At 31.0% G+C, this 27,330-nt stretch overlaps 1 protein-coding gene across 2 annotated transcripts in view; it reads left to right on the top strand.

Moving 5' to 3' along the window:
• LOC145319261 (cyclic AMP response element-binding protein A-like) overlaps nucleotides 1-27,330 on the top strand; it is a 71,836-nt gene that overhangs the window by 4,928 nt on the left and 39,578 nt on the right. Inside the window, exons 2-3 of one of the 2 annotated variants that reach the window (XM_080161274.1) lie at nucleotides 686-735; nucleotides 4,991-5,061. In XM_080161274.1, the coding sequence (XP_080017400.1) occupies nucleotides 687-735; nucleotides 4,991-5,061 (120 nt within the window). In that variant the 5' untranslated portion in view covers nucleotide 686. Of the gene's footprint in view, nucleotides 1-685; nucleotides 736-4,990; nucleotides 5,062-21,149; nucleotides 21,519-27,330 lie in introns of those variants that run through there. The other variant, XM_080161275.1, reaches the window with a different exon arrangement.

Here is a 27,330-nt window from a genome sequence, read left to right as displayed (position 1 = left end):
GGCGGAATTTATTGCACATAATTTTATACGAAGAAAAAGATACACCAAACTTTTGAGAATCTAGCTGAAGCTAAAATCAATAAATATCAATAATAATTAAAGCATATGATAATTTCTTTTCAGTTAATGTTTTGGGAGTGAGGGAAGGGGTGGATATTATTTATTATTCTAAGTCATTTGGGGGGGGGGGGGGGTGATATTGCGAAAAACTGAATAGATTTAGGAAACAGACTAACAGTAATCATTATGCTAAGTTTGAAATCGATAGATAAATTCTAACATGCCTAATAAGGCGGGTTGATTTCCAACTTTTTTGGAATTTAACATTTTTTCACATTGGCAAGGGTTACTGGACCAATATAAAACCCTAAGAAATTTGAAATTTGGTTTTTTAATCCAAAACAAAGGGGGCGCGGGGGTTATAAAATGTGCCCGCCCCCTTATAAAACCAAAAATTGAAATTCCTTCAAACACAGGCATGTTGCATATCAAAATGACCACATTGAAATGCTGATTACAGATCTGAAAACCGTTTTGAAAAATATTGATTCAGTCTAAAATGATTTTCAAATAACCTACCAAAATGAACAATTACCTTTCCGTCACGAATCCACGTATGTGGACAGACCCTAATTATATAAACTTTGCCTTAAAAAAGTGTTACTCCTAATTTTATATTTTTCAGAATGATTCTTGTAGACACAGATTTGGACATGGACGCATCCACACATATAGGTAAAATATTTAGAAGCGAAGCTTTCTGTAAGTCCGTCTGTCAGTCCAAAACGGTGTGTCTTTTATTTTAAGTCTCTTTCCTTTATAGTATTATTTAATGTAGATGTCTTAAATTGTCTCTATATTTTTTTTTCAATTTTTCCATGTATCCCTATATCAGTATCTTTATAATAAACTTTGCTTTGTTCCTAGCCTCTAGGGGAGGGTAGGACAGTTCATGGAAAAAACATCCCAAGTAATTTATAAAGGTTCCCTAAAAAGTACAACCAATTTTGACCATCATTTTTTAAGATCTTAAAAAAAAACTTACTACTTTATATAATTGGATAGATATAAAAAAATATCCATACCTTTCTGACATACTTACGACTATCGATATGACATAAGTTGACACAACCCAATCTTTCCCGATTTTGTATAATTTTTGATGGAACACGACTCCAGTGACGTCAGGGGGGAAGAAAAAAAGAGATGGGAGAAAAGGGGGTTTTCCCCATCTCTTTTGAAGAGATTTTCTTCCCCCCTTCCCTTTTTCGGGAAAGAAAAATATGACGTCACTGGAGTCATGTTCCATCAAAAATTATACAAAATCGGGAAAGATTGGGTTGTGTCACATAAGTTACGTAATGTAGTTTTTTACTGATCCTAATTTGAAGTAGCTTCGCTACTAAACAAAAATAACCAAATTTGAGAAAAGCAAATGTGGGTAATCCTAATCCTAAATCCATAAACAAGTTTAGTTTCTATCCTGGGATTATTTTTAGAAGCGAAGCTTTTCTATTACTAGCAATTGTTTGTCTGTTAGTTAGGCTTGATAGTTCATATTGTAATGTTGAAATCGTCTTATCGATTTCAAACTCTGCATGAGAATTTCTGTCTAAGATTAAAATGAAAACGTAGTAACTCTATAATTGTCCGTGCAACCAAAATAGAATTTCTGTTTTATATAATTTGATATAAATTTTCAAGTTTATGCAGAATATAATTATTTTTTAAATGAGGGCTCCAAGGACGATTTGACATGAGGTAAAAACCATAGCAATATAGCTGTAATTAGTCTGTCAATTTAATTGTAAGTGTTTCTCAGTAAATAAATCTAATTTGATAAGCTTCGTCTCTATATATAATGTCATCCTTGTTATACCAAAATTCTTACTTTAAAAAACGACCAATTTAATTAGCACTTTCTCTAAAAAATTTCGACAACCTTAGGACAGATCTTAAACAGTAAAAAAGTTACGAGTTAAAGCGAAGCTTTTTAATATTAAAGGCCGGTCCATAATTATGATTTGTTAAATCATGATTAATTGGCTCAAATTAGCAGGGTCCAAACCTTCAACCAATAATGTTTATTCACAAGAAGGGGTAACTTTGTTAATCGTTATTGGAGATTAGATAAAGGATAGATTATTCCAAGCATTTATAGATTATTTATATTTTTTTACAGGAAAAAAAACTCATTTGTTCTTTATGAATGTTTTTATTCTTGTTTTACGTATTTAATAATTCATATCATCTTTCAAATAAAAGTATCGAAGGTGTCAATTAAAGAGAATGTAAGACTCTTCAGCAAAATATCAAATATTATTTCTTTTATAAGAAATTTGCAATTTTTTTCTGGTAAAAGCTTAATTATTTAATTCATAATTAAGTTTTTAGTACCTATCTACCTTAAATTAGAGTATATCTAAAAGTCAAACCGTAAGTCTGACGTTTTATCTATAAATAGCGGCTACGCCCCAAGATACCCCTAAGGGCACTTGAGGAGGGGAGAGTCGAATTTGATAACCCAATTTATTATTTTAGATTTGAAAAGAAAAAGTAAAAAAATCTTTTCGAGAAGGTGTTAATTTTTTTTTTTTTTGGGGGGTGGGGGTTTCCCCCAACTTTTTTATTTTTAGTTGAAAAAATGTTTTAAAAAATTTGGGGAGGGGGAATTTTTTTCTAGGGGTGATTTCTCTTGGGAGGGTGGTTGTACCCTCCCCCAAAATAGTTATAAACCTTTCCGGGACCTATGAGAAGCTACCCTGTTAAGGAGGACTTGATCGGTTCAGCGGTTAGCGAGATCCTTTGGTACAAACACATAAAAACACAATCAGACAAACAGACATCCTGTTACTTTAGTATAAGGATACAAAGTAGCTTGATGTGTGACCGTTCGTCTGAAGCTAAAGATATTGGTAACCACTCAACCGATTGGATTCTATTCTTCAGAGAATATATCTACTGGTCCTGTGGTGGTTTTAGGATATTTTCCTGGGGGTTGGGACACCCCCCCCCCCAAAAAAAAAATCCCCTCCAATTTTTTTGGCAAGTTATATAAAACATTAGTGCTGCAGCACAAATACCACTGGTTTTTTTAGGCAGGTAATTAAAACAGTGGTGCTGCACCACAACAGCCACAGTTTTTTAATTACCTCTTTGGGAAAAAAGCTCCTAGAGACAAGGGGCAAAGCCGCTAGTCCTTACAAAAAAGTAACAAGATCTATATGTATCTGTCTAGAACTGCTGGACAGGTACGGTTCTTCTTTATAGTGTATTTCTCCTGGGGGTCCTGGGAAAGTTTATACTTTAGTAAAATTTTAGTGCGCCTTGAGTCCATTAAGCGCATAGCCGATAGTAGAGAATCCAGTAGTATATTTAGACATTATACATCACAGTACAGCCCCATATGTCTATTAGGTGGAGGATTTTTTTTGATTATTGAAAAACATTTCGATATAGCGTTTAACGGTATGAACACACAGACAACCAACTTCGATACATACAGGGTGACTGAAAAAATCCAACCTTGCCCTTTCTTTTATTTATGTACATTTTGCTTATTTCATAAAATTGTATTATTTTGTATAATTTTATAATCTTTAAAGGCTTTAAATTATGACACCTATGCATCATGAAGAGATAAGACATTTAAATGAAATAAAATTGTCGTAGGTTTCTATAAAATTGGATAATAAGCAGCGTCATAATCTTATTACAATTTTTATTGCGAAGCTTTTCGAATAAAAGGGGTCGGTCCTTACATCAGGCTGCTCGTACCCTGGGATCTAAAGGGGTATATTATTGACAATGGCCTATAAATTGATGTACATCCCCAATTATGATCTGTCCACTTTCTCTCTGGCTCGTATCACTAATTTAGACTTTTATAATTGTTCTATCGTTTCAAACTTCGCATGCTGATTTCTGTCACAATAAGGTAAAATTTCAAAGAAAACGCTTCTACTCTAAAAACATTACCAAAATTTTTAAAATAATTTTTAACATGAAGACATTTAGTTTTTTTTTAATATTCTATCTATAATACAAAGTAGAACGATGTCTGTCTGTTTGTTTGTGTGTTTGTCTGTTTGTTTGTAGCAAAGGATCTCGCTAACCGCTGAACCGATCGGGTTCTCCTTTACAGGGTAGCTTCTCATAGTTCCCGGGAAAGTTTATAACTATTTTCTTGGGGGGTGGGACACCCCCAACCCCCTCAAAAATGAAAAATACCCCCCCCCATAAAAAAAAAAAAAATTTCTTTTTAAAACTAAAAATAAAATAGTGGGAAAAGTCAACTCTATCCCATTTTAGATTTAAGTTTTAAAAGAGTAAAAAAAATATTTTTTTTTTTTTGGGGGGGGGGGGGTGAAGACACCCTCCTCAAAAATAGTTTAAAACCTTCCCAGAACCTATAAGAAACTTCACTGTAAATTAGAACAATAAAGGTTCAGCGGTTAGCAAGATCCTTTGGGACAGACAAAAAACGCTTACTGCTTTATATAATAGAATTATCATTTTTCTCTGATTTTTGGAATATGAGTTACTATGACGATTAGGTATATTGCTATTAGAGAAGCATCCCTATTATTAAGTCTTACAATGTTGTAATTTTGGAATATTTTTTTTCTTCAAACTTTTAAGTAATCCTTACAATAAAGTAACAGGATGTTTGTTTGTGTGTTTGTATGTTTGTACCAAAGGATCTCGCTTACCGCTGAACCTATAAAACCTTGTGTTGAATATTATATTAGTTGTTACTCTACATTTATTTATGTATGTATGTCTGCCTGTCTGAACTTCACTTTCATGAATGTCGTCGTCCTTGTTTTAAATGAATTTATTAACTCTTATCTTTTATAAAAAAAGTGCAATATAAACATTATTCAAACATGATATTTTTCAACAAACTAAAAGACCTTTAATAAACTTATAGAAGTTGTCTATCTATCTATATCTATCTAATAAACTATCTATCTATATATCTATCTAGATGGTATGCATGATGGCCTTTATAGAGATGAAATACTGGACTCGTTGTGGCCGTGGGATCAACATTTTGAGGTAGGATTGTTTATCGTCATGGGATCTGTATGAAGCTTCTCATTAAAGCTCATTGATGATAGTAGGAGATTTTTATAGGTTTCATATTTAGTACTATTAATTAAAACTATACTAAATAGCACATCTAAAAAAAAGTAAAAATATAACCTTTGATTGTCTAACCTTTGCATGCAAGTCCTATTTGACCTTTTTATTGGTCATTGCATTTCCTTACCATTTACGATTGTCGCTGGTATCATGTAGCAGCAGAAAGGCCAGTTTTTAACGTCTTCAGGTTATTTTTTTAATAACTATAAAAGATTAGTATGATCATTAGGGATAAAACAATGGATGTGAAATCTACAATATACATCCCTGATGATAAGAAACAAAATTACCCTTTTCTGTAAATCAACATTATTCTTTGTAAAGTTTGAAACAAAAAATCTAAATTCAATGAAAGTACCCAAACTTTAGAGCCTACGAATAAAATACCGTGGTTAAAAAAATTTAGATACCAGTGTAATTTTCAGTCGATTGTCCCCTCTCTCTACGATTTTTTTCAGAAAAACTGATTATTTTTTATTGCTAATGGAAATAATTGTCCTTATGTTAAATTCTTACATTCCTATTTAATTAGAGTTGAAAAATGCATAGCATTAAAAATAGACCAATATGCCACGCATTAGAACTAATAATACCAGACAAAACCAATTTGTGATGTATGTTTATGTTCGACTTAGAACGATGCTGTGAGTATTGGTGCAAAAAATATGACGTAACAAAAAAAATTAGCCAATGAGAGGCCGTTATTGACCAATGGTAAAATTTATAGTGGCCTCTCATTGGCTAATTTTTTTGTTACGTCATATTTTTTGCACCAATACTCACAGCATCGAACAAGTTTGTTTTACAAAGCAAGAACTTGAACAATATACATACAATACTAGCGGTTACGCCCCAAAGGGACCTCTTTTTCTTGGAGGATAAAGTTCCCTCTCCCAAAACAGTTAAAACATAAATCCATTAATTGATAATTCCATTGGCCACACCCCTTTAAATAAGGGTGTCTAATCGTTTCCGTATAAAAAAAAACAACATGGAATATAACTTAATTAATACTATCAAAAAGAGCACGATTTAATATATAAAAACACAAAAAGAAAAAAAAAACATTTACTATCTTAATTTTTGAAATTAAGATCTTGTAATAATTAAGATCAGTATTTTGGTGGACGCTAAAAAACATCGCCAATTGGCAGATACTATGTACCGTGCAAAAATAAAGAGATAATCCAATAAAACAGCTAAAAACAAATAAGTTTAAATTTTAAGTTGAAGAGGATTTGAGGTTAGCAACTTAGCATCATACATAATAAAGTGAAAAGATTTTGATTGTCATATACTTTTTAAGTGGTAGTAATATCTTGGCAAATCAAATTTTGGAACACATTTTAATTGTATATTCATAACTTTAAGATAAATGTAGTGCTATCAAGGGCTCGTTGTCTATGGGGCATTTCGACACACATTATTATCATCTCGGTTGATTTATAAAAATAAAATAAAAACATTAGGCATATAATCGTCCATTTTGCAAGTTTGTAGAAACCCCTGATAAAGGTCCTCGCACCAAATGAACTGCTTTAGACATAAAGGCCTTCTTTTCAAGGCCCTTTTAATCTCATTTCTTATAGATTAACAATGTATGCATGTACAACAATTTGTGTTAGGTCATTCTAGGCCTTTATTTAGTAGCGAAGCTACTCTATACTTCAATTGTCCGTCTATAACATCTATGTCAGTCCTACTGTCTGATTTTTTTGGGGGGAAAATATTAATATTTTTTACTACAGGTATTTTTTCTTGTATAAATTACCTATACCAATGGGTCTTCAGTACATAATTTAATTATTCGTCAGTCTTTATGTCAAACTACAAAAGACAGATGAATATATGTAAGTTTCGTTATTTTCTATTTCTTTTCAACATATTATTCCTCTTTTTGGAATATATGCTCTATTTTTTGTTCCTAGCTACTTTTGTCTTTGCCATTCTTGTTGAGTGTTTTTGCGTGTTAGTAGGGCAGCTACTCTAAAAGTGGGTGTTGCATTCGTCCGTCATTTGTAATTGTAAATTGTATATATATTAGGTATTAATTGACAGTTGAAATAAATTTAAATTTTGTAAAAATTGTATTTTTACTTTTTATCGATAATACAAGAATTATTCATTCTAATTCCTATCTTAGATTTAGCAAATACATTTGTACTTGACTATGTAAATTAAGAAAATATTTCTAGAATATTTTATTTCAAAACAGATACAGACATTTATATCTCTATGTAAAAATATTATTCAGAAAGACCTTGGGTGTAAATTGTTCAAAATGAAAATAAACATATCTTGTATAATTTACCATGGAGAGAGGGGACAATAGGCTGTTTATTACACTAGTCCTCAACGTTTTATAATAACTTATTCGTTAGTTTAACAGCTTTGGGTATTTCAGTGAATTTCGATTGGTTGGTTTATTAAGTGATTGTTCAAACGTTTCAACCACTAAATTTAATATACAGGTGGGGTAATTTTGTGTATCAACATTGGAGATGTACATCAATATATCGGCCATTGTCTTATCCCTTTATATCCCTGATAATTTACATGGAACATTGTGTTCTATAGAAACGAATTTCGTCTTTGTAAATGCTGAACCAATATGGTATCTCACTAACCGCTGAATTGAAATGGTTTTCCTTTACAGTGAAGTTTCTTATATTTCCAGGGAAAGTTTAAAACTATTTTGGGGGAGGATATCTACACCCTCTCAAAAATACCACCCCCTAATAATTTTTTTCTTATTTCTTTTTAACGCATACAATGAAAATAGAGGGGGGGGGGTATGTTCTTCACTCCCCGCCCCCCCCCCCCTCATAAGTATCACAAGAGTCTATTAGTGGCGTAGCCGCTAGTTTTAAATATATTATAGAGTAAATGATGATTTATTCAAAGCACATATGTATATATAGCGAAGATAGTCTTTCTATTATCAGAAGTGTATGTCTATCCTTCTGTATACTGTATGTTCGGTACATGACATTCTTCTGTGTCTTATCCCTTAAAATCCCTGTATTTTTCTATAAAAAAAATGAATATATTTGCGTTATGTTTCTTGTTTGACGCATTTTCTTATCTAGGATATATTAAGTAAAGTGATGTTTTATTAATAAATCCTTCAATATTAGTAGCGCAGCTACTCTTTTCATAATGTTCTGTCAATTTTTCATTAGTGGCAACTTATTGAGATAACAAAATGTGATCATTTGTGATTTATGGACAACTAAACCGTACTTTGTATATTAATTACCCTTGATTTTTTCCTATAATGGGGCAACCATAAAAGTGTCTGACTATGACGTCAGAAAAAATTAACAATTAACCAATGAGAAGCCAGTATTCACAATGGTAAAATATATAGCGGCCTCTCATTGGTTAGTTGTTAATTTTTTCTGACGTCATATTCAGACACTTTTACTGTGGCCCTATAATGGTCATATTTTAGCTTACATTTCCTGTATTTTTATGATCAAAAATGTTGCCATCCTGCCCCAAAACTATTTCATTGTATACATAGATATATATAGCATGTTTTTATGGCTTTAAACTAAAGTATCCATAGCTGACAAAATATCGAAATACCTTTTGAAACATTTACGTCGACCATATGTGTGATTTTATTAAATGTACTCATAGCTGTGATATAACATCCACAATATTTTGACATAACAACTAAATGCTTATGCTGACATAAAAACATCACCATTTTTAAATTGAATAATTATTTGTTGTTGCGCTACCTATGGACATAATTGTCCTTGTTTCAATGATAAACAATTTATGCAACTTTTTTATCTTGTTTTATCTCCTATAGAAATATTATAAAGAAAAAGCTTTTTTCACAATATAATTTGTTGTAAAAAACTTTTATTATGCAAAAAATGATGATTCTTATTACAACTTATTACACAATTTTACTGAAGTGTTGCAGTCGGATTTAGTTGTTTTAAATCATATTCTGGATTTAATAACTAATGATATTGTTTGGCAAATTTCTAGCACGTAAAGGTCCTAAAATTACTAATTTATTTAATCATTAATTCAAATCCTCGTTATTTAAGTAATTGGTTTTAGCTATTATTCTTGGTTTCCTTAACAAACATTATTTTAAAATAAATTTAAAGGGAATTTTTTTTTTTTGGGGGGGGGGGTGTTCGTGTTTTACTTTGTTATAATGGGAACAGGGAGAATGTAGCCCAGGGTGGTTAAGCCACGCAGATTTATGGTCCCCTGTAAGGGTTAGTTAGGAAAAAACGCTCCTACCATCTTATTTTAAATTAATTACAAAAAAAATTAAGGGGGGGGGGGGGTTCTGTGCTCAATTGGTCTTTGGAGAGAAAGCACCCTTTTTATTTTATATAGAAATAGAATAATAGTAATCCAACATGTGACTAAGAGATTAAGGAAATAAGAGGAACTTATTATCTTCCTTATCTAATCCATAAATCTATGTAGGTTAATTTTTTTTCTTTTCTGATTCCTAAAATATATTGTTTTACAATCGCTTGCGTCCGTAGCCTCCGAGGCGCAGTATTTTAGAGTGTAAAGAGGGAGTGGCATTTGAATCATACCAAGACCTATATTAAACAAGGATGACAACATCCATTAAAGCGAAGCACTGAAACGGTATAGTGTCTGAACTGAATAATCAGAATATAAAAGTAGAGGAGGCGAAGCAAAATTGTAAGTAAATTTGTTGAAAAACTGCTTGATACAGGATAATGTTTATGGACATACTTACATTTTTAGGATTTGATTATAGAGTTGCTTCGCTTATAGTATTGTTCTTTGTTGTCCCAGAAATCAATATAAAAAAAATTAGATTAAACGGATAATTAGATCACATAAAAATTTGTTGTTAAAAAAGTAAAAAAAATCAACATGTTTAAAATTGACGTACGGACATTCTGGTAATGATTATAGAGTTGCTACGCTTTCTAAATCGTACCTTACTACTAAAGAAATCACCATACAAAATTTGAAATCGATAGGACAATTCTAACATGCCTAAATTAACGAAAAAAGCTATCCGTTACGAATGGACGGACGGACGGACCGACCCTAATTATAGAAAAGCTTCGCTTTTAAAAATGGAATATACCAAAAACTTCCCTAGGGACAATGTGAAGCTTTCCTAAAATGGAGAACTCAATCGGTTCTCTAGGTAGTGAAATCTTTCAATAAAATTTTGAATTTATATGAATGTAAGTCTTATCTAACTTATATAACATTTTCGTCTCTTAAATTAAGGGCTTTACCACAAGACTGTTATTATTAGAAATAAGCTTAATATATATTATATCCTCCTATTATATAAAGTAGATTGATTTTTTTGTCTGAAGCTTAAGATTTCAATAACCTTTTAACTAGTTAGGTTAACTATTTTAGGTAAGCTTCACATAGGTCCCTGTGATGGTTTAATGCTGTTTTATTTTCATATTTAAGCCTAAGGATGGTTTTAAGCTATTTTCCTAGGCCTTCCATTCCCTTCAAATACAGAAGCCCTAGATGCTAGGGGAGTAGCCACTTGTTTGTTATTTGGTTGTTGTTAAAATTAAAAGAAGCCATACATACAAAGAATTCTCAGGAAGAAAATATATCGGATAAACCAAATATACCTTTATGTGAATTAAATTCTAATTTTTGTAGCAAAGCTACTAATATTTTCCGTTTGCATTTTTTTTCTCTTTTTTTCATGATTTAGTTTTTTATTAGTCGTTAGATTCTGAACTGGGTAACCCGGCAGGGTTAGGGCACCGTAGATGTAGGTCCTGCAGGGGCATGGACAAAGGAAAGAATACCCCCTTCTTATTTATATTCACTAAAGAGTGGGGGTTTACAAGTGCCCAACCAGCACTTTGTGGGAAAGTACCGAAATTTTCTGTGAAAACAGAAAACTTAGTATATAAGCCTACTTTGTCTGCTTTTATATTTCTTTATTGTTTTACCTTGATATAATTTCCTATTATAAAAGATAGTGAGGTCTTGTCACCTTGTGTCTGTCTCCATTCTATAGAAGCATCACATAGGTTCCCGGATGGTTCTAGGCTATTCTATTTATAAATTTATGCTTTTTCAATTATATAGAAACTATGCTTCTGTAATTGAGACTTTAATTAAAACGTAAACTAAAATGTTTTTTTTACTAAATATATGCACTAAGTCTAGCTGACTTTTTTGTACAAATGTTTAATTTTTTTCACCTTTACATATTATATTTCTTTTATACTTCTAAATATGTTATCCTTACGTAATGAAATAATTACGTTCATAGGAACAGCAGCAATAACAAGATAACAAAGTTTGATTATAATTTTCAGGTAAATTTAGTAAATGTAACAATTGTTTGTATATGTATGCACATAATGACAGTCATACAGAGCTGACATGCCATTGTCAAAGAGAAGCTTCGCTCCTAAAAATATACATTTGTTACCATATAAACGTGTTTACTTTAATCCATTTTTGATCACGTTTCCTTACTTTTATATAAATATTCTTATGTAAATATAATCTTTTATTCAATTTCAAATATAATAATATTCTAATTTTAATTTTATATTTAGTTAATCAATATTGGTCGTTCGCTGTTTGTCTCTAGGGGCTTTTACCCCATGTACATATCCCTCTCAGATTTTTTTGTGGGGAACTTTTTGTTCAGGGCAATATCTCTATGGGGGATATTGTACCCTCCCACTCTCACTATCTTACAAATAGCCTAAAACAATCCGCTGTCCAGAGCGATAAACATCTTGTTACATTATATTTAGCATAAAAGGCCATAACCCTTTATTTACAAATAACCAATATGATTAGGACCAATAAGAAGCTTTTTAAATTCTACAAATAACTATGGTAAGCGCTTTACAGGAAATTAACAGACAGAAAAACATCATTCTATTTTGTATTATAAAATAAGGTTTATTTACGGGCACAAATACGTACTTTTGTAGAATGTCTTTTAGACTATACCTCGATTTGTATCAGGGGTCTTTAGGGATAAGACTAAGGATGAAAAATGTATGTGCATTTGTGTACGAATTACGATTAAAATAGTAGATTAAAATTTTTAGTTTGGAGACTGCTTAGTTTGAACCTTCTAATCAAGATTTGATAAAGTAAAGTAACAAAAATTTTGGACCCAACGAATACAGAAAGTATTTGTCAAAGTTGTTTCCAGTGTAATTTCTATCAAAATATCCTGTCTCTTCCTGGATTTTGATAAGTTTAAATCGTATGCTTTGTTTTCGAGTATTTTTTCATTAAATTTGCAACCTTGCTAAAATGCACGTGACAAAGTATCAAGGATTCAATTGTAGAATAGCAGCGCAGCATAAAAAAAAATTTTTTTGCAGCGCGGAGCGGCTTAATAAGTTTTTGTGTCTATTGGTCTTTCCTTCGGTAATATAGAGGGGGTTTTCGATTATTTTTATTTTATTTTTGAGTTTACTTTTCTTTCCTCTTCTATTATTCTATAATGCTCTGTTCAACGTACTAAGTAACTTTTACTAGCTACTTGTTGCTACTTCATCTTTACATTTAATATTCTAGATTTTCTTTTGTGTCATATTAGCAATTTATGGAAAAAAAAGATGATTTTAGAGAAGTTACGCTAATCAAGAGTGTTACACAACAAAGGAGCGCAGCTTACGATAAAATACAAAGATTCTAACTAAAAAAAAGGTCAGCTGATGTGTGGTATATTAAGGCTACATATAGGCCGCTTTTATAGATTTCGATTTTTTAATAATTCAAATTCTGTAATATTTGTTTTCTTCAAAAAGTGAAGGGGTGAGTTTCTTATACAGCTAAAGATCTTTCTATTATATAAAGTAAAATTAAATTTAGGTCTTGGAATGAATGTATACTATTAATATTTTCTTCCCCTAAGTTTTCTAGCTTTTGGAATACACAGCCCCTAGATACTAGGTGCCCAGTCACTAGTTTTAAAAAAAAATGAATAGTTTCTTTCTACATTTAATTGATCTTTATATGTATCATTGGAAAAATATTATTGCACAAACTAAGAACATGTTGAAATTCTTCATTAAATCTTTGTTTTCTCTGGGATGGAGGGGATATTGGACTGTAAAATATACTGGTACCTTAAATTGTTTCATTTGTTAGCTCAAAACTTTTGGTACTCCAATAAAATGAATGAAACTACCAATGTACAAACTTTTCAATCAATATTTTAGTCTACAGTAGGAGTAATTTGGTTTATCATAATTTTGGATTTACATAAATTTTTTTGTCCGTTGAGGTCTTATCCCTTAGGATCCCTGCTTTGTTTTGCTAAGCTAAACATAAGAACAAAGAATTATAGCAATGACATACATACTTTTAATAGTAAGGGAAACTTTTAGGGATCTAAAGAGATAAGACTATGGCTGATAAATTGATGCATATCTCCAATGATGACACACAAAATTACCCCTTCTGTAGATTAGTGGTTCAAACATTCAAACACTCAACTTAATAAGCCAACCAATCAAAATTTAGCTAAATTCTCCAAAGTTGTTAGGCCAACGAATACGAAAACGTTATTATAAAACACTGAGGACTAGTGTAATAAACAGCTCATTGTCCCCTATATCTCAAGTTCATTTATAAATGTTTAAAAATTAATAATTCCCAGCTGACACATTAAACTAAGAGGAAAATTAATCTTTAAAGGGATATATTTTAAGTTTTGAGGGTGCATTTAAAGGGATTTTATTTTCTTTCTTGCGTTGCCCAATTTTGTTGCAATTAAACAGTAAAATCTTTGTTAGGAGTGTATTAACAACGTAACTAATATTATAGAACAGTAAATGATTTTCAGATACTCAATAGTCCAGGCCAAAATAATCAAAAATTCAGCTTAAATATTTTTCAAATTAAAATTAAACAGGATAATTATTAACTTTTTGTATGTATACTTTTTTCAGTTATGCTGTATGCACAATTAATTTTGGGACACTTTAGGCTCTATGATATTGTGGGGACGATGGCTGTAAATACTTGACTGTCCCACAAAAATTATCAAGAATTTTAAATAAGATAACTCTTATAAGTTACTAGGTTATAATAATAATAGTTTATAAAGTAAAATATAGAAGTAAAGGTTCCTATTGGGCCCCAATTAATTTTGTTTTAAAATAAAAAGAGGTATTTAGGTCGATGTGTACTTTTAACATTGTGGTGTGTGTGTGTGCAGGGTGGGAGGGGTATATCACGTCTAAAATTACCTGAAAATTGTGTTTTGATTATTCCAGCCACTTACAAATTCTTTAATTTGATACAAACAACTTAATAACTTGTAGAATAATAATAGGTAATGAATTTTGTTGATAAAAAAGTTTGTTGATTGTAGAAAATAATTCAAATATAAAAGATATTTTTATTCATTCATTAATTACTTTACTTTATATTTTATGATCAAATCAAGGTTTTAAGTAATAGTTTTAGATATTAGAAAAATTCTACCAATAAATATGATATAGTAAAACTCATTGTCAATTGAAAATGTTTTTTTTTATCATGAATTGCCGAAACAACTCATGTGTAAAGCTAAAATTATTTATTTGAAAATTTGGTAAATGTATTTACTTATCGAGAACATAGTAGTAGCGCTTTTGCAAAGTCATAATTGTATTGAATGAATTTGAATAATATTTAGTAATTTCTTTGGAAATTAAAATATTATATATTTGAATTTTATAAAGGGTTACTCAACCAAAGTATCATAGAAAAAAGAAAGGTCAGTGTTTACAAAAATCTTTCTTTCTTTGAAACCTTTTACTGGATAGTCAACATTTTTTTAAGGATGATACCTCCCTCTTATCAACATCATTGCCTTTTAGTTATTATTTTAACACAGGACACACACAATGGTTCTCTGATCTTTCTTGGATTGGGCACGATTTGAGGTATTGTTGATATATCAGAATTTCCTGCCTTTCCTTAGGGGCTGAGACATAGCACAAAAAGCATGGAAAAAAAGTCCTTTGTATGTGTAATATCTCTAAATTTTCTTTTCTTTTTTGCTCATAAATTAATTGTGATTGAGTGAGTCACTTAGTAACAAACAAATTAATTTGTGTCAAATTTCTTTGGGACTAATTTAAAAGCAATTAGAACATATGTGGGAATTTCTAGGGGGAATGAAATTGTTATATAGGCAATACGAGGCATTATGCAGAATAACATTTTGTAGACACAATTTTATCTTGTGGGATCTATCTTTTGTCAGATCTATATTACTAACTTGTGGTTGCACCTCTAGCATCTAGGGGCTTTGAATTGAAGGGAAGGGGATCGAGGTGACAGAAAAGAACTATCTAAAGACTAACTGACTATTGTAAAATAACCTGAATGTAAAGCTTCCCTGAAATGAAGAACTTTGTCAGTTCAACAACATTTGTTAGCGAGATCTTAATTGACAAATAAAAAGTTCATTACTTTTCATAAATGAATTATTTGAAGCCTATAGAAATTTTAATTTAAATTCTTTTCGTTATTTCATAACAACAAAAATTTGATTCATATTAACCAGTTGCAAACTAGATACTTATTATATACATCAGTCATGGTAAGTGAACGGAGAAAATAATAAGTCTATCATTAGAATAACAACATATATGCAGGGAGGGTTGAGGCATTGGACACTAGGTTATACCGGTACCCAAAGTTTCATAAACACTTTCTCTCATTCTTTGTCTTACATTTGTGCACTTTTTATTAATCTTGATTGGTTATTTTAAACTAGCAATATCCAAACTTTTCCAAAATGATTGTATTTCACTGAAAGGGTAATTTTTTCTATCATCATAGGAGATGTACAACGATTTAATGTCCATATTCTTATCCATTGAGATACCTTCGTATAAATGTGTTACAATTCTTGCAAATTTTTGTTTAGAATATTAAGATTGATTACGTCTATTCTTTTTAAGTGAAATTTTTATAAGGGGAGGGAGAGGACAGTGGCATTGGAATAAATCTACAGTCTACACCTTCTTCATCACCCCCAATGTTGAATATGTTTTAAAATATAAAACAAAAGGGGTAAAGTAATATTTGTTGTCTATTTTCTTATCCTAGTAACTCTTCTAGCTTTTGAAATATTTTGGTAAAATAGTTCTATCGACTTTAACTTTGCATAAAAACTTAATAATAGATTAAAATGATAGCTACATAATTATATAGGTCTTTTTATTTAAGAGAGTCTCTTAAATACTTTCAGGCTTCGATTAATAAATCTTGTCACCCTTGTTTTAAACAAAATATTTTTAGGGCTTTAAATTTTTCAAATCCTAAACAAGTATTTGATAATGCCTTTAGAAGATTGACTTTTATTATTGTCATTTATAATGGATTTTACTCAAAAAAATCGGTTTAGTATTCAGATTCAATTTTTAAAAAATATGTAGAAATTATCTGGCATCCTCTTTAACTTACTTTGTATATCCGGTTATATTCAACATTAGATTCCTCACGAGGAAATATAAATATCTTCTATTGATGATAAATGTCTAGATTAATTTCCAACATGTTTGTGTCTAAATAGAAACTACTCATTTAAACTTATTGTCCGTCTGTCTGTCTGTTTGGTGATTTTAAATATTGCTTATTTTTATCGACTGTGCTCTTGTGGATGTTGTCATCCTTGTTTAATTTTCTCCCTTAAATTTATGTTTTTCTTAATAGATCTTAAAATGTACACTATTTTATCTTCCTATCCTATACTATCACTATGGGCTGCGCCCACAGCACTACTATATATTTCATCTAATTACAGGGGATTGGACACAAAAATATTCTAAAACCGTACTAAGAATGCGCCCCTTGCATCTAGTTGTTGTGTATTGAAGAGGGAGTGGGCAGAAAAGTAGTCTAAAACCGTACCAAGACTAATTTTTATTAAAAATCATCTGAAACTATCCCGTGACCTGCATGAAGCCTCTATAAAATTGATAATTTAATTCAATCCGGTTTTGTTGTTTGTGAGATCTTAATGGACATTTAAGAAAAACGCACTCTTTTATGTAATAGAATATTTTATTTATCTTATTTAACATTTGCCTGCTGTATTTCAATTGAATTATCAACCTAGTTGTTGTATCCCTCTGAATTTCAATTGAAATGCATAAAAAAAAAACTTTCCCAGATTACTTAATTAAATAAAGTTTGTGTAAAACTGTGTGGTGTACCGTTAATTTTCTTCCACGCCCCCATCCCTCCCTTCCTCCCGTCCTTCCTTCCTTTTTCACTTTTACTAAGATGTTTGCCATACAGTGTAGCAAACAAGGATGACAATGAGGATCGAAGCACACACAAAACAATCATTGATCAGAATACGTACAAGGAGATTTAAATATCACTGGTTAAAATGAAGAGTAGATTTTTTTTAGAAAAAAAACTTTTCTCGTGTATTAATATATAATCTGACATCTATATTATGTAGAATAACTGTCAGACCGATGACGGTCAAAGAAAACTACACACTAGGTGCTCATTGGTATAGAAAATAATTACACAAAATTCAGACGATTTAGAAAACTCCATTGAAAGTTTTAGCGACACTAGCATCTATTCTGGACTTTGTTAGTGAGGGAGAAAATAGCGTTAGAAATATGTAATATTCCCAGATAATAAGGATTGCTCAATTAGACCATTCCCGAGGTCTAAATCCTCTCATCTGGAGGATCTATATTTGAAGATGAATATAGCATAAAAACCATCCCAAAACCTAAATACATACTCAAGATACACATGTTTCATTAAATTTGTAGCTACGCTAGAAAAGCTTTCAAATTTTTAATTAGAATTTTTGCTAAATGTATGAACATTTAAATCCATAGTTTTGGATGGTCATTCTCCATCTACGTATTCGCTAACATTCAGAGATAGGACAATCAAAAATGCTGTATAATACCTGATTCTGTAATTTTTATACATTTGGAAGAGGATTAATATATAAATTTATTTAAACCACATTTGTCCCTTCCTCCTTGATATTCGCTTACAAGATAAACGTTTAAATAAATGATCCTTATTTTGTTCACTGTAGTACAGTGCAAAAAAAGCAGTGAGATGGAGGAGGGGGGACATTGGGCTGTTTTATAATAACGTTTCTTATACAACTTTGGGGACTTTCATTAAATTTTAATCTTATGTTGAATGTCAAAACGATTCATCCACTAACTTTAATCTACTGAAGAGGACATTTTATTTAACATCATCACTGATGTACATCAATTTATCGGCCATTGTCTTATCCCTTTAGAACCCTGGCAAAAAGACAATCAGTTGAATTAAATATATGGCATTGATCAACTCTTGTTGAAGTATGTTTGTAATATTCTAATCCTTTTTAATAGTTATTGAGTAGCTTCTTTAAATATTACCATAATCTTTTAATTTCAATAACGATTTTTCTTATCAGTACAAATTGTTATTGTGTATAAGTACAAAAATCTAGGGGAAAAAATAAGAAACTCAACGAAGTTTACTACGAACATGACTACCAAAAATTAGAGACCATCTAGTATCCACTTAAAAGCTATGCAGAGAGAAACAGGGTTTTGATTTCATTACCAAAAACTTATTTTATTGGCTATTCTTTTATTTTCTCTTCAATAAGGGCATATCTGTTGGTCAATATGAAACAAAATAATAGAAAGTTACCAAAAATGACTGACTTTAATTTTTTTATTAAAAAATTTCCAAATTAAATTATTCATCAAACGATAATAGGCCATGTTCTATGAATCTACTTTAAAATAAAATTTTGTCTAAAATTTTTGATATTTATTGCATCGTATTAAAGAAAGATTTCATTGGACAGTAAAACGTAAAATAGAAGATTAATATCAGTTTTGTTGACCCCGAGGGGGCCTCTGACAAAGTTCTTAATGCTAGGGACGCCGTCGCTAGTCTACTAGAATTATAGTAATAATATTATATTTTATACTTTATTCATGATTACTAATCTTGATAATAACTTTAAATCTCTTTTTGTTATCAAATATAATAATTGATTAATTTATATGTAAGGATAGATTAGTGGCTTAACAAGAATAATTCTGTCCATCTGTAGTACAGTTAGAAGTATTATACAAACAATATAAGTGTATTTTGATTGGTTGGTTCATTAAGTTGAATGTTCAAACGTTTCAACCACTAACTGTAATCTAAAGAAGGGTTAATTTTGTGAATCACCATTAGGGATGTTCAGAAATTTATCGGCCATTGTCTTATCCCTTTAGATCCCTGTATTCGGACAGTAATCTATAATACAAAGTAGCTTGATGTCTGTCTGTCCGTCCGTCCGTCTGAAGCTTAAGATCTCGGTAACCACTGAACCGATTGGATTCTACTCTTCAGGGTATATACCTATCGGTTCTGTGGTGGTTTTAAGCTATTTTCTTGGGGGGTGGGACACCCCCAACCCCCCAAAAATGAAAATATTCCCCACCATTTTTTTTTATATTTTTTTTCCTTGGTCCTTTTACGAATTTCGCCTAAATTTGTTTTGATCACCTCTTGGGGCAAATCCCCTAGAGGCTAGGGGCGAAGCCGCTAGTAACATATAAAATTTGTTAAGTAATTCAATTTATAATAATTTTGTTAAGACGTATAGAATAGACGCTTTTTACCTAACTACATCGAAACAACTTAGTCTACACCCCCTGGACAAATGCCGTAAAATCATTCTAGAATTACCCCCCCCCCCTCTCCAATCAACCCTCTGTAAATATAATGTTTCCCTTATTTTGTCCGTCGTCATTTTGTGGATGACTAGTAATATAATGCCGTTTCTTGCGGTCGTACGCGATCATGCGTCATGTTGGAAAGGTGATGCAAATTTCAGATCTAGTTTTCGCCATTTAATTTACTATTTTCTCTCTAAGATAAAACCGATGCTTGCAACCTTATTTAATTCGCTATACTATAAAGATAAATTATTCTCAAATTGTGATATCTGATATCTGACATTTGCGTCACCCTTCCAATATGAAGTATGATCGCGTACGACCGGGAGAAACGGCATTTCATTACTTGGCATCCATTTTGTGGCAGGCTTATCATGTTAGTTAATTCTCTCTATTATTCTATTTCCCATTATTTTATACTTAGAACTGTACACAACATTTTCAAACCTAAATTTACAAAAGACAATCCTATATACTAAAATAATAAGATGTCTTTCTCTCTATTCTGTCCGGTAAGATCTTATAAATGGCTAAGCCGATTGCTCGCAACTTTTAGGATAGTTTATGTTAGCGTTAGGTATTTGGCTATAATAGAGGCTAGAGGCGAAGTCACTAATAAGTATTGAGGTCTGTAAAAGGTTTAATCATACGGATTTTGCTTTCTAGGGTAGCTTTACAAATGTCCCTCAGTGGTTTAAAGGTATTTATCACATGTTAAGTTATTAAGATTGGATTAAGCATTAGATATCATAAAAGATATTTTGTAGAGAAGGGGTTTGCTATTTTTATTATGAAAATAAAAATTATTTTCTTGTTTGTTTTATAAATTTTTGTTAAAATTTCACTAATACAGTTCTTTTCTTTTGCTATTCCCCTCTTATATTGCTTCTCACCTCTCCCCTCCCTTTTATACAAGCTACTTGACTTCCTCTTTCTGTGGTATGCCGGCTGTAAGTCTGCTAAATAAACACAAGTGCGCCTGCAGGGGAGGGAAGGGGGTAGTAGGGGCTCTACCGGGATTTAAAGGGGCTTAAGAGGGCGTATTTTGGAAAAAAATTTTATCACAAAAAGAACAAAAATTACATAATTAAATTACAATTTGTAATAAAAAAGCTTTGCGATCCTAAACTAAACACTAAAAAAGTTCTAAAATGTGAAACTTGGCTTAATTATAAGAATGATGATGTACAAGTCTGTGTATAAAATGTTGTTCTAATACTTGAAGTGCCCCCCCCCCCTCTTTCTTTAAATGTCCTTCTCATTCTCCCATGCCATTTATCCCTCTCCTCCTTCAGTTCAGGCCGAACCGTCGCTAAGGCCTGACGTCTTTTGAAAAATTATGTATTAAATTTTTCCTTACAAATTACACTTTTTAATCAACTGTTATAACAATAGAATATTCAATTGTTAGATATTTAAATTTTATAAAAAAAAATTTTTTTTATCATAATCCATTTTTAATTAATTCCTCTATACTTACTACTTAGTCCTATTTAAATTGTATATTACAACAATAACATAATAAATCAAATGTGAAAAAATACATTATTAATTATTTTAGTGCATTTAGAAAAGTGAATTTTTCATAAAGATCAAAAGAAGTTAATAAAACAAAATTTTAAAATGTTTGAAGATATGGATTGGCTGAGAGATAGTAGCTTGGTAAATACAGTTTAATCTTTACATTTTTAGTAGCGAAGCTGTTCTATTATTCGAATTATCCGCCTATCTACCGTAACTTTCTCGGCTAATATGTAAGACATACTGCTGAATTCTTTATAAAGATTCCCTAAAAGAATGACCATCCATAGTTTTGTTCATGACAACAGAACACCAATAAGTCAATTTTTCCGTTAATGCTCTGCAACTTATAGATGTTGTCATTCTTGTTTTATATATCAAACAAGAACAATTAAAGACAAAAAGAACAGAAAATTGCAGAATGATGAAATTGTGTAAAAAATTATAAGAATAAAATACAACACATTTTATGATTATATTTTTTTTGTATATGTTGTATACAAATGAAGATTTTTAAGTCTTGAAATATTATTTAAAGCTTGGGTAAAATAGTTTTCTCTGGGAGATAAATCATCCCTTGTCCATATGGTCTTAAATATGAAGCTGCTTCGCTTTCAATAAAACATTTAAATGAATATTCAAGCCAAAATTTAAATACTAGAGAACGATTCTTTCATTCAAAACATTTCAAATATTTAGTTCAGACAGACATGAAGACTTATTTTTTATTTAGTTGAAATATTTCGGTTTAAATTTAAAAATTAAAACTACCTAATGATTTTTTTCTTTCTATAAATAAGTAAAATCTGCTAAGATACTTCAATTAGTACCGTGCTTCAATATATACTTCGGGACAGACAAACAGACGTACATACATCCACAATTTAATTTCCATGCCATAGTATACTTTACAAGAGTACAATATATAAATAAATGTACTCAGTTTCTAAAACCACAGCTTATCTTTATGTTTCTAGTATATTACCCTTTCTTTTTCTAACATATATTCTTAACTTATTCTACTACAGGCTGCGCTCTGTATTTAAAGACAGGAGTAAGGAAAATAGCCTTAAAACCAAACTTAGATATAAGAATTAAATAGCTTAAAAACACCCAAGAACCTTTAATTAGCTTCTATAAAATAAATTACTCAATCAAATCAGTAGTTATCGAAATCTTAAGCTACAGACAAAAAAAAACTTAAAACTAATAGGATGTATCTACGCCAGCAATGCCATCAGTCACAAGCTACGTGATAATTACTAAAGTTTCCTTCTTTCCCTTTTTGACCGAATTTTAAAATCTAGAATGTAAACTGCCTAAAAGTAAGTAATCTTTCTAGCTTAAATGACATATTTAGAAATTTATTGACAATGTCTACCTAAAATACATGAACTTTACTTTTTCTATCTTCCAACCTAGTATGGTACCTTATAATTGCTGCGCTACTTATTTACAAAATTACATCAGGAAGATTATGGCCTAAAACATGCTTCTTACATGCATAGAATAGGGAATTTGTAAGATTTGTTACTGGCCCATTTTTGGTCAACGACCTTTATATTCAAGATTTCAAAGAAAGATATCTCACGATTTGGAATATGGTTTTTGCTGCGCTCTTTTGGACAAGAGCAAGTTTGTTTAAATGAATGCACTTGCACGATCTGAACCTGAAGGTTAAGTGCTTTAAAAATCTACAAAAACAAATTAACAAAAAAAGAAAAAAATGCAGTACAACATCAATAAAATACCCCATGTTACATTTAAACATTTTGTTCTCATTAGCAGTTGCGCACCTAGGGAGGTGACAAAAAACTCTAAACCATCCTAAGACTTAAATTTTAAAAAAATAGCCTAAAATCATACCTAATATCACATTATTTGCGTTAATTCAATATCAAATTTTCGCTTATAATCCACAAAGTTACATTTATTATCTCGAAATGACATACAGACGTTAGGACATAACTAAGATTTAGAGTAGCTGCAGTACTAAAAATAACAAGAATTTAAAGAAAGGAAAGGATAGATAAAGTGAAAACATTTTCATGGCCAAAAAACCTCAGCAATCGCTACAATGCCCGAGGCTAAGAAAAGTATTATATTATGTATTTATGTCAGATAATTGCTCACTGTAAAATATTTTTATAGCACAGCTACTCTATAACAAAGATTTTTCAAAACGTCAGTCCGTCCGACTGTCCGTAAGCAGAATATCGTTCGGATAATGATTTCGCAGAATTTTGGTTGGTTGGTTCATTCAGTTGAGTGTCGTTTCAACCACTAATTGTAATCTGCAAAAGGGGTAATTGTATGTATCGACATTGGGGTAATTATCAGCCATTGTCTTATCCCTTTAGATCCCTGATGATTTCGTTTTTAATTGTTTCAAATTGTTGTGATTCTGGAAATAATTATCCTTGTTAGGAAATAATCATTCTTACAATACTTTGCTCAACATTATATTAAATTGCAGACATTTTAGTTGCAAAGCTACTCTACAAGTCATGGGTGTGTGTGTCTGTGTGTACATGGACGTCCAAAGGTGGGGGGGGGGGGGATGGGGTGACCTCCCCCCCAAAAAAAAAGCTTGCACGTACTTGCGTCTTTGGTATAAAGATTACCCCCCCCCCCCCAAATAAAAAGTTTAATTTTAAATTTTTTACCCCCCCCCAAAAAATAAAATTAAAAAAGCTTGGATGTCCTTGTGTGTGTTTGTTGCAAGACCATCGAAAATCTACCAAAATACTTTTGAAAGATAGGAATACTAAAAAGATTTATAATTAATATAAATTATTGTAATTGTAAAAAAATAAGAAACCAATTTATGTAACCAATAGGTAGATTTCTCTATTTTCATGTACACTGTGTATTTCATATTAGGCATGCAGGGAAAGGACATGCAAGATAATATTTTCACTATTCACAACTAACAGTAATTACGTCCAGGTTTCTAAAGGGACAAGACTTAGACAACGGCACATTGTTGTACATCCGCAATGATGATAAATTACATAGAAATAGTTTCTTTGCTTTTACTTCATTGATATCAAAAATATTTGTGTATTTTCATCAATATAACATTTTTACTTACGATATGATATAATCCAAAATATAGACTTGGTTATCAAATTAAGTAAAAAATTTAAGTGATGAACCTCTCCCTGAAAATATCTACTGTTCTATGTTTACAGTTATAATGGCCTATTTCAAGTGTCTTATGTGCCTTTTAAAACAACACAACTAGTATCCATGTTTTATGTGTTTGTGTTTGTGTGTTGTGTGTGTGTATGAGTGTGTGTGTGTGTGTGTTTGTGTGTTGTGTGTTGTGTGTGTGTATGAGTGTGTGTGTGTGTAGGAAAGGATCTCGCTGAATAGATATGATTCTTTTCTACAGTGAAGCTTTACATTGGTCCAGTGAGGATACCTCCAACCTCCCTGGGAGCAAACTCCCTACCAAAAATTACCATTCTCAAGTCAATCTGTAAATTTCTTCCACAAACCATTACAAAGCACATAATTTTATTTTTATTGGCCACATTGTATGGTAACCATATTAAGTATTACTTTTATAGCTACCCGTGTATGTAATAACAATTATCATATAATTACAACTTTCTACAGATTTTACATCTGCTGAAATTAATTTTACATTTTTTTTTGATAATTTAACAAATAATTATTCAACCTAAAAAGACATCCTATAATCGGTTCAGCAGTTAGCGAGATCCTACGCTACAGACAAAAATAGCTTACTACTTTATGTAATAGGATTAGAAAATAGTTTGATATTAATATTTTTTTTATCTAAAAATAGCTAATTTGTGATACTTTCTCTAATATAGGAACAATTATGTGATTATTTTGAAAGTAGGAATTATTGACGAATTGGTAGAATCCGCAATTGAACCACTTTACACCTCCCCCCCCTTTTTTATTAAAAGCAATACAAGGCTTTCTAAATATTGCACTACCTAACCTAACTTAAATTAAAGACCCAAAAATACATTTTATTTCTGTTAAAATTCCTGGGGGTTATTCTATTGGTCTCGTCTGACAATTTGTGGGATAATGGGAATGAATAGCAAGGATGACTAGGGATTTTTAGCGTAGCACACAGTCAAGCCTATTGGTGGGCCAGTTTTATAAAGGTACTAAGGATTTCTAATCATTTATACAAAATGTGTTTATGGTCTATAACTGTCCGTCTAATGATTTTAGAGATTAACTATAAGCGCAACTACCTTAAAATTTTCCTAACCTACCTAAAAAAAAGTTCGTATGTCCATTTTCATTAAGAACATTTTCTTCGCTTTTAGAGAGAAAAAAATATATGATATAGTTATCTAATTCTATTATTTTATGGAATAATGATTCCCAGAACTATTAGATACAATATTGTTATTAAAATATCACTTAAATCAAGTCTCAAAATGTAAGTATGACTTTGTTAAAATCCTATATTTTAAATAGTTTTGTATAATGATAGGATTATTTATTCTAATTATTTTGAATATTATTAACCTATTTTTATGATTTGATGAGCTTTACATTTATGGATGTTGTCATCCTTGGTTTCATTACTGAATATTTTCTACTGTTTTCCTCTTTCTAAATATATTTTAAAAAGTTTTTCCCCAAGCTTTTAATTTCTTTTCTAATGAATATTAGTGATATTATCATTTACTGTAATAGCAATGTAAAAAAATCTTGGATGAATATAAAGAATAAGTTAGTTTTAGAGCAGATAATCACTGGTCATAAAATGAGAAAGAGAAGAAAGTTGTTATATAAATGGAAAATTACGAAATCTTTATGTATAAATTAGGGTTGGGCCGGATACTTTTTTGGCCGGATACCGGATACCGGATATCCGGCTGATTTCAAATGCCGGATATTCGGTAACCGGCCGGATATCCGGCCAGCACCGGATATCCGGCAAATATCCGGCCAACACCGGTTATCCGGCAAATATCCGGTTATCCGGCCAAATTACCGGGTATCCGGCCGGATAACCGGCCAAATCACCAGATATTAAAGTAGTTAAAAAAAAATTTCTTCAGAAATCTTATATAAATTTACATAAAGTTAAACTTATTCAGAAAAAGTGTTCTTCTAGCCTCAATAGTATAAATCACAATGTATGTGTGTCACTTGTAACATTAATCTGAACCCAGTAATAGTGTCGGACTGATTATGACGTCAAAAAAAATAGCCAATGAGAGGCCATTATTGACCAATTATTTTTTTGACGTCATAATCAGTCCGACACTATTACTGGGTTCCATTAATCTACACAAAAATTCAGCTTAGAAATACACGTTTTTGATTGGACAGACGGACATTTAGAATTATAGAGTAGCTTTACTACTATACAAATACAGTTTGTAGGTTGTCAGTAGCAATGTCGAAGTAAAGAAATTTACGTCAAATTGTTCACAGCGAAATGTCGATAATATGTCTGCCAACAATGTTTAAGCCTATAGTCTTTGTTTTAAAGATATGTATTGCATAAAGAAAAGACATATACATACAGAATTACATATTATAGTACGAGACTTTTATTTACATCAACATAGCTTAGTAGCTAGAAATTAATCAGAAAAAAGTAATCACTGTGTTATTAAAAAATCAAGAAAATCAGAGATAAAATTAGTTTCTTGCCCTGCATTTTGTAACAGTTTGAAGGAAAATTGGGTTAGGAGAATTGTATGGGCATGTAGGTTGTTTTTATTCCAATTTGAAATACAGTCTTCTTTGCTTAATTTGAGTGATTTGTCTTTTGCAGCTAAAATAAGATTGGATAGTTGAGTATATACATTTAACGAGAAATCCTCATAATACATATTAAATAGGTAAAAGCTTTCTTTTAGAAAAATAAATTGAGGTTGTCCATTATTATACTTAATATCTAAAAAGACAGCTAGTTTATGAATAAAATAAGAAGGAAATA

Source organism: Acartia tonsa, chromosome 5 (assembly GCF_053477335.1).
Source record: "Acartia tonsa isolate MP-2025a chromosome 5, ASM5347733v1, whole genome shotgun sequence".
Classification (NCBI taxonomy): Eukaryota; Metazoa; Arthropoda; class Copepoda; order Calanoida; family Acartiidae; genus Acartia; species Acartia tonsa.
The sequence above is the reverse complement of the archived record's forward strand: the minus strand, read 5'-3'. Positions and strand labels throughout refer to the sequence as shown.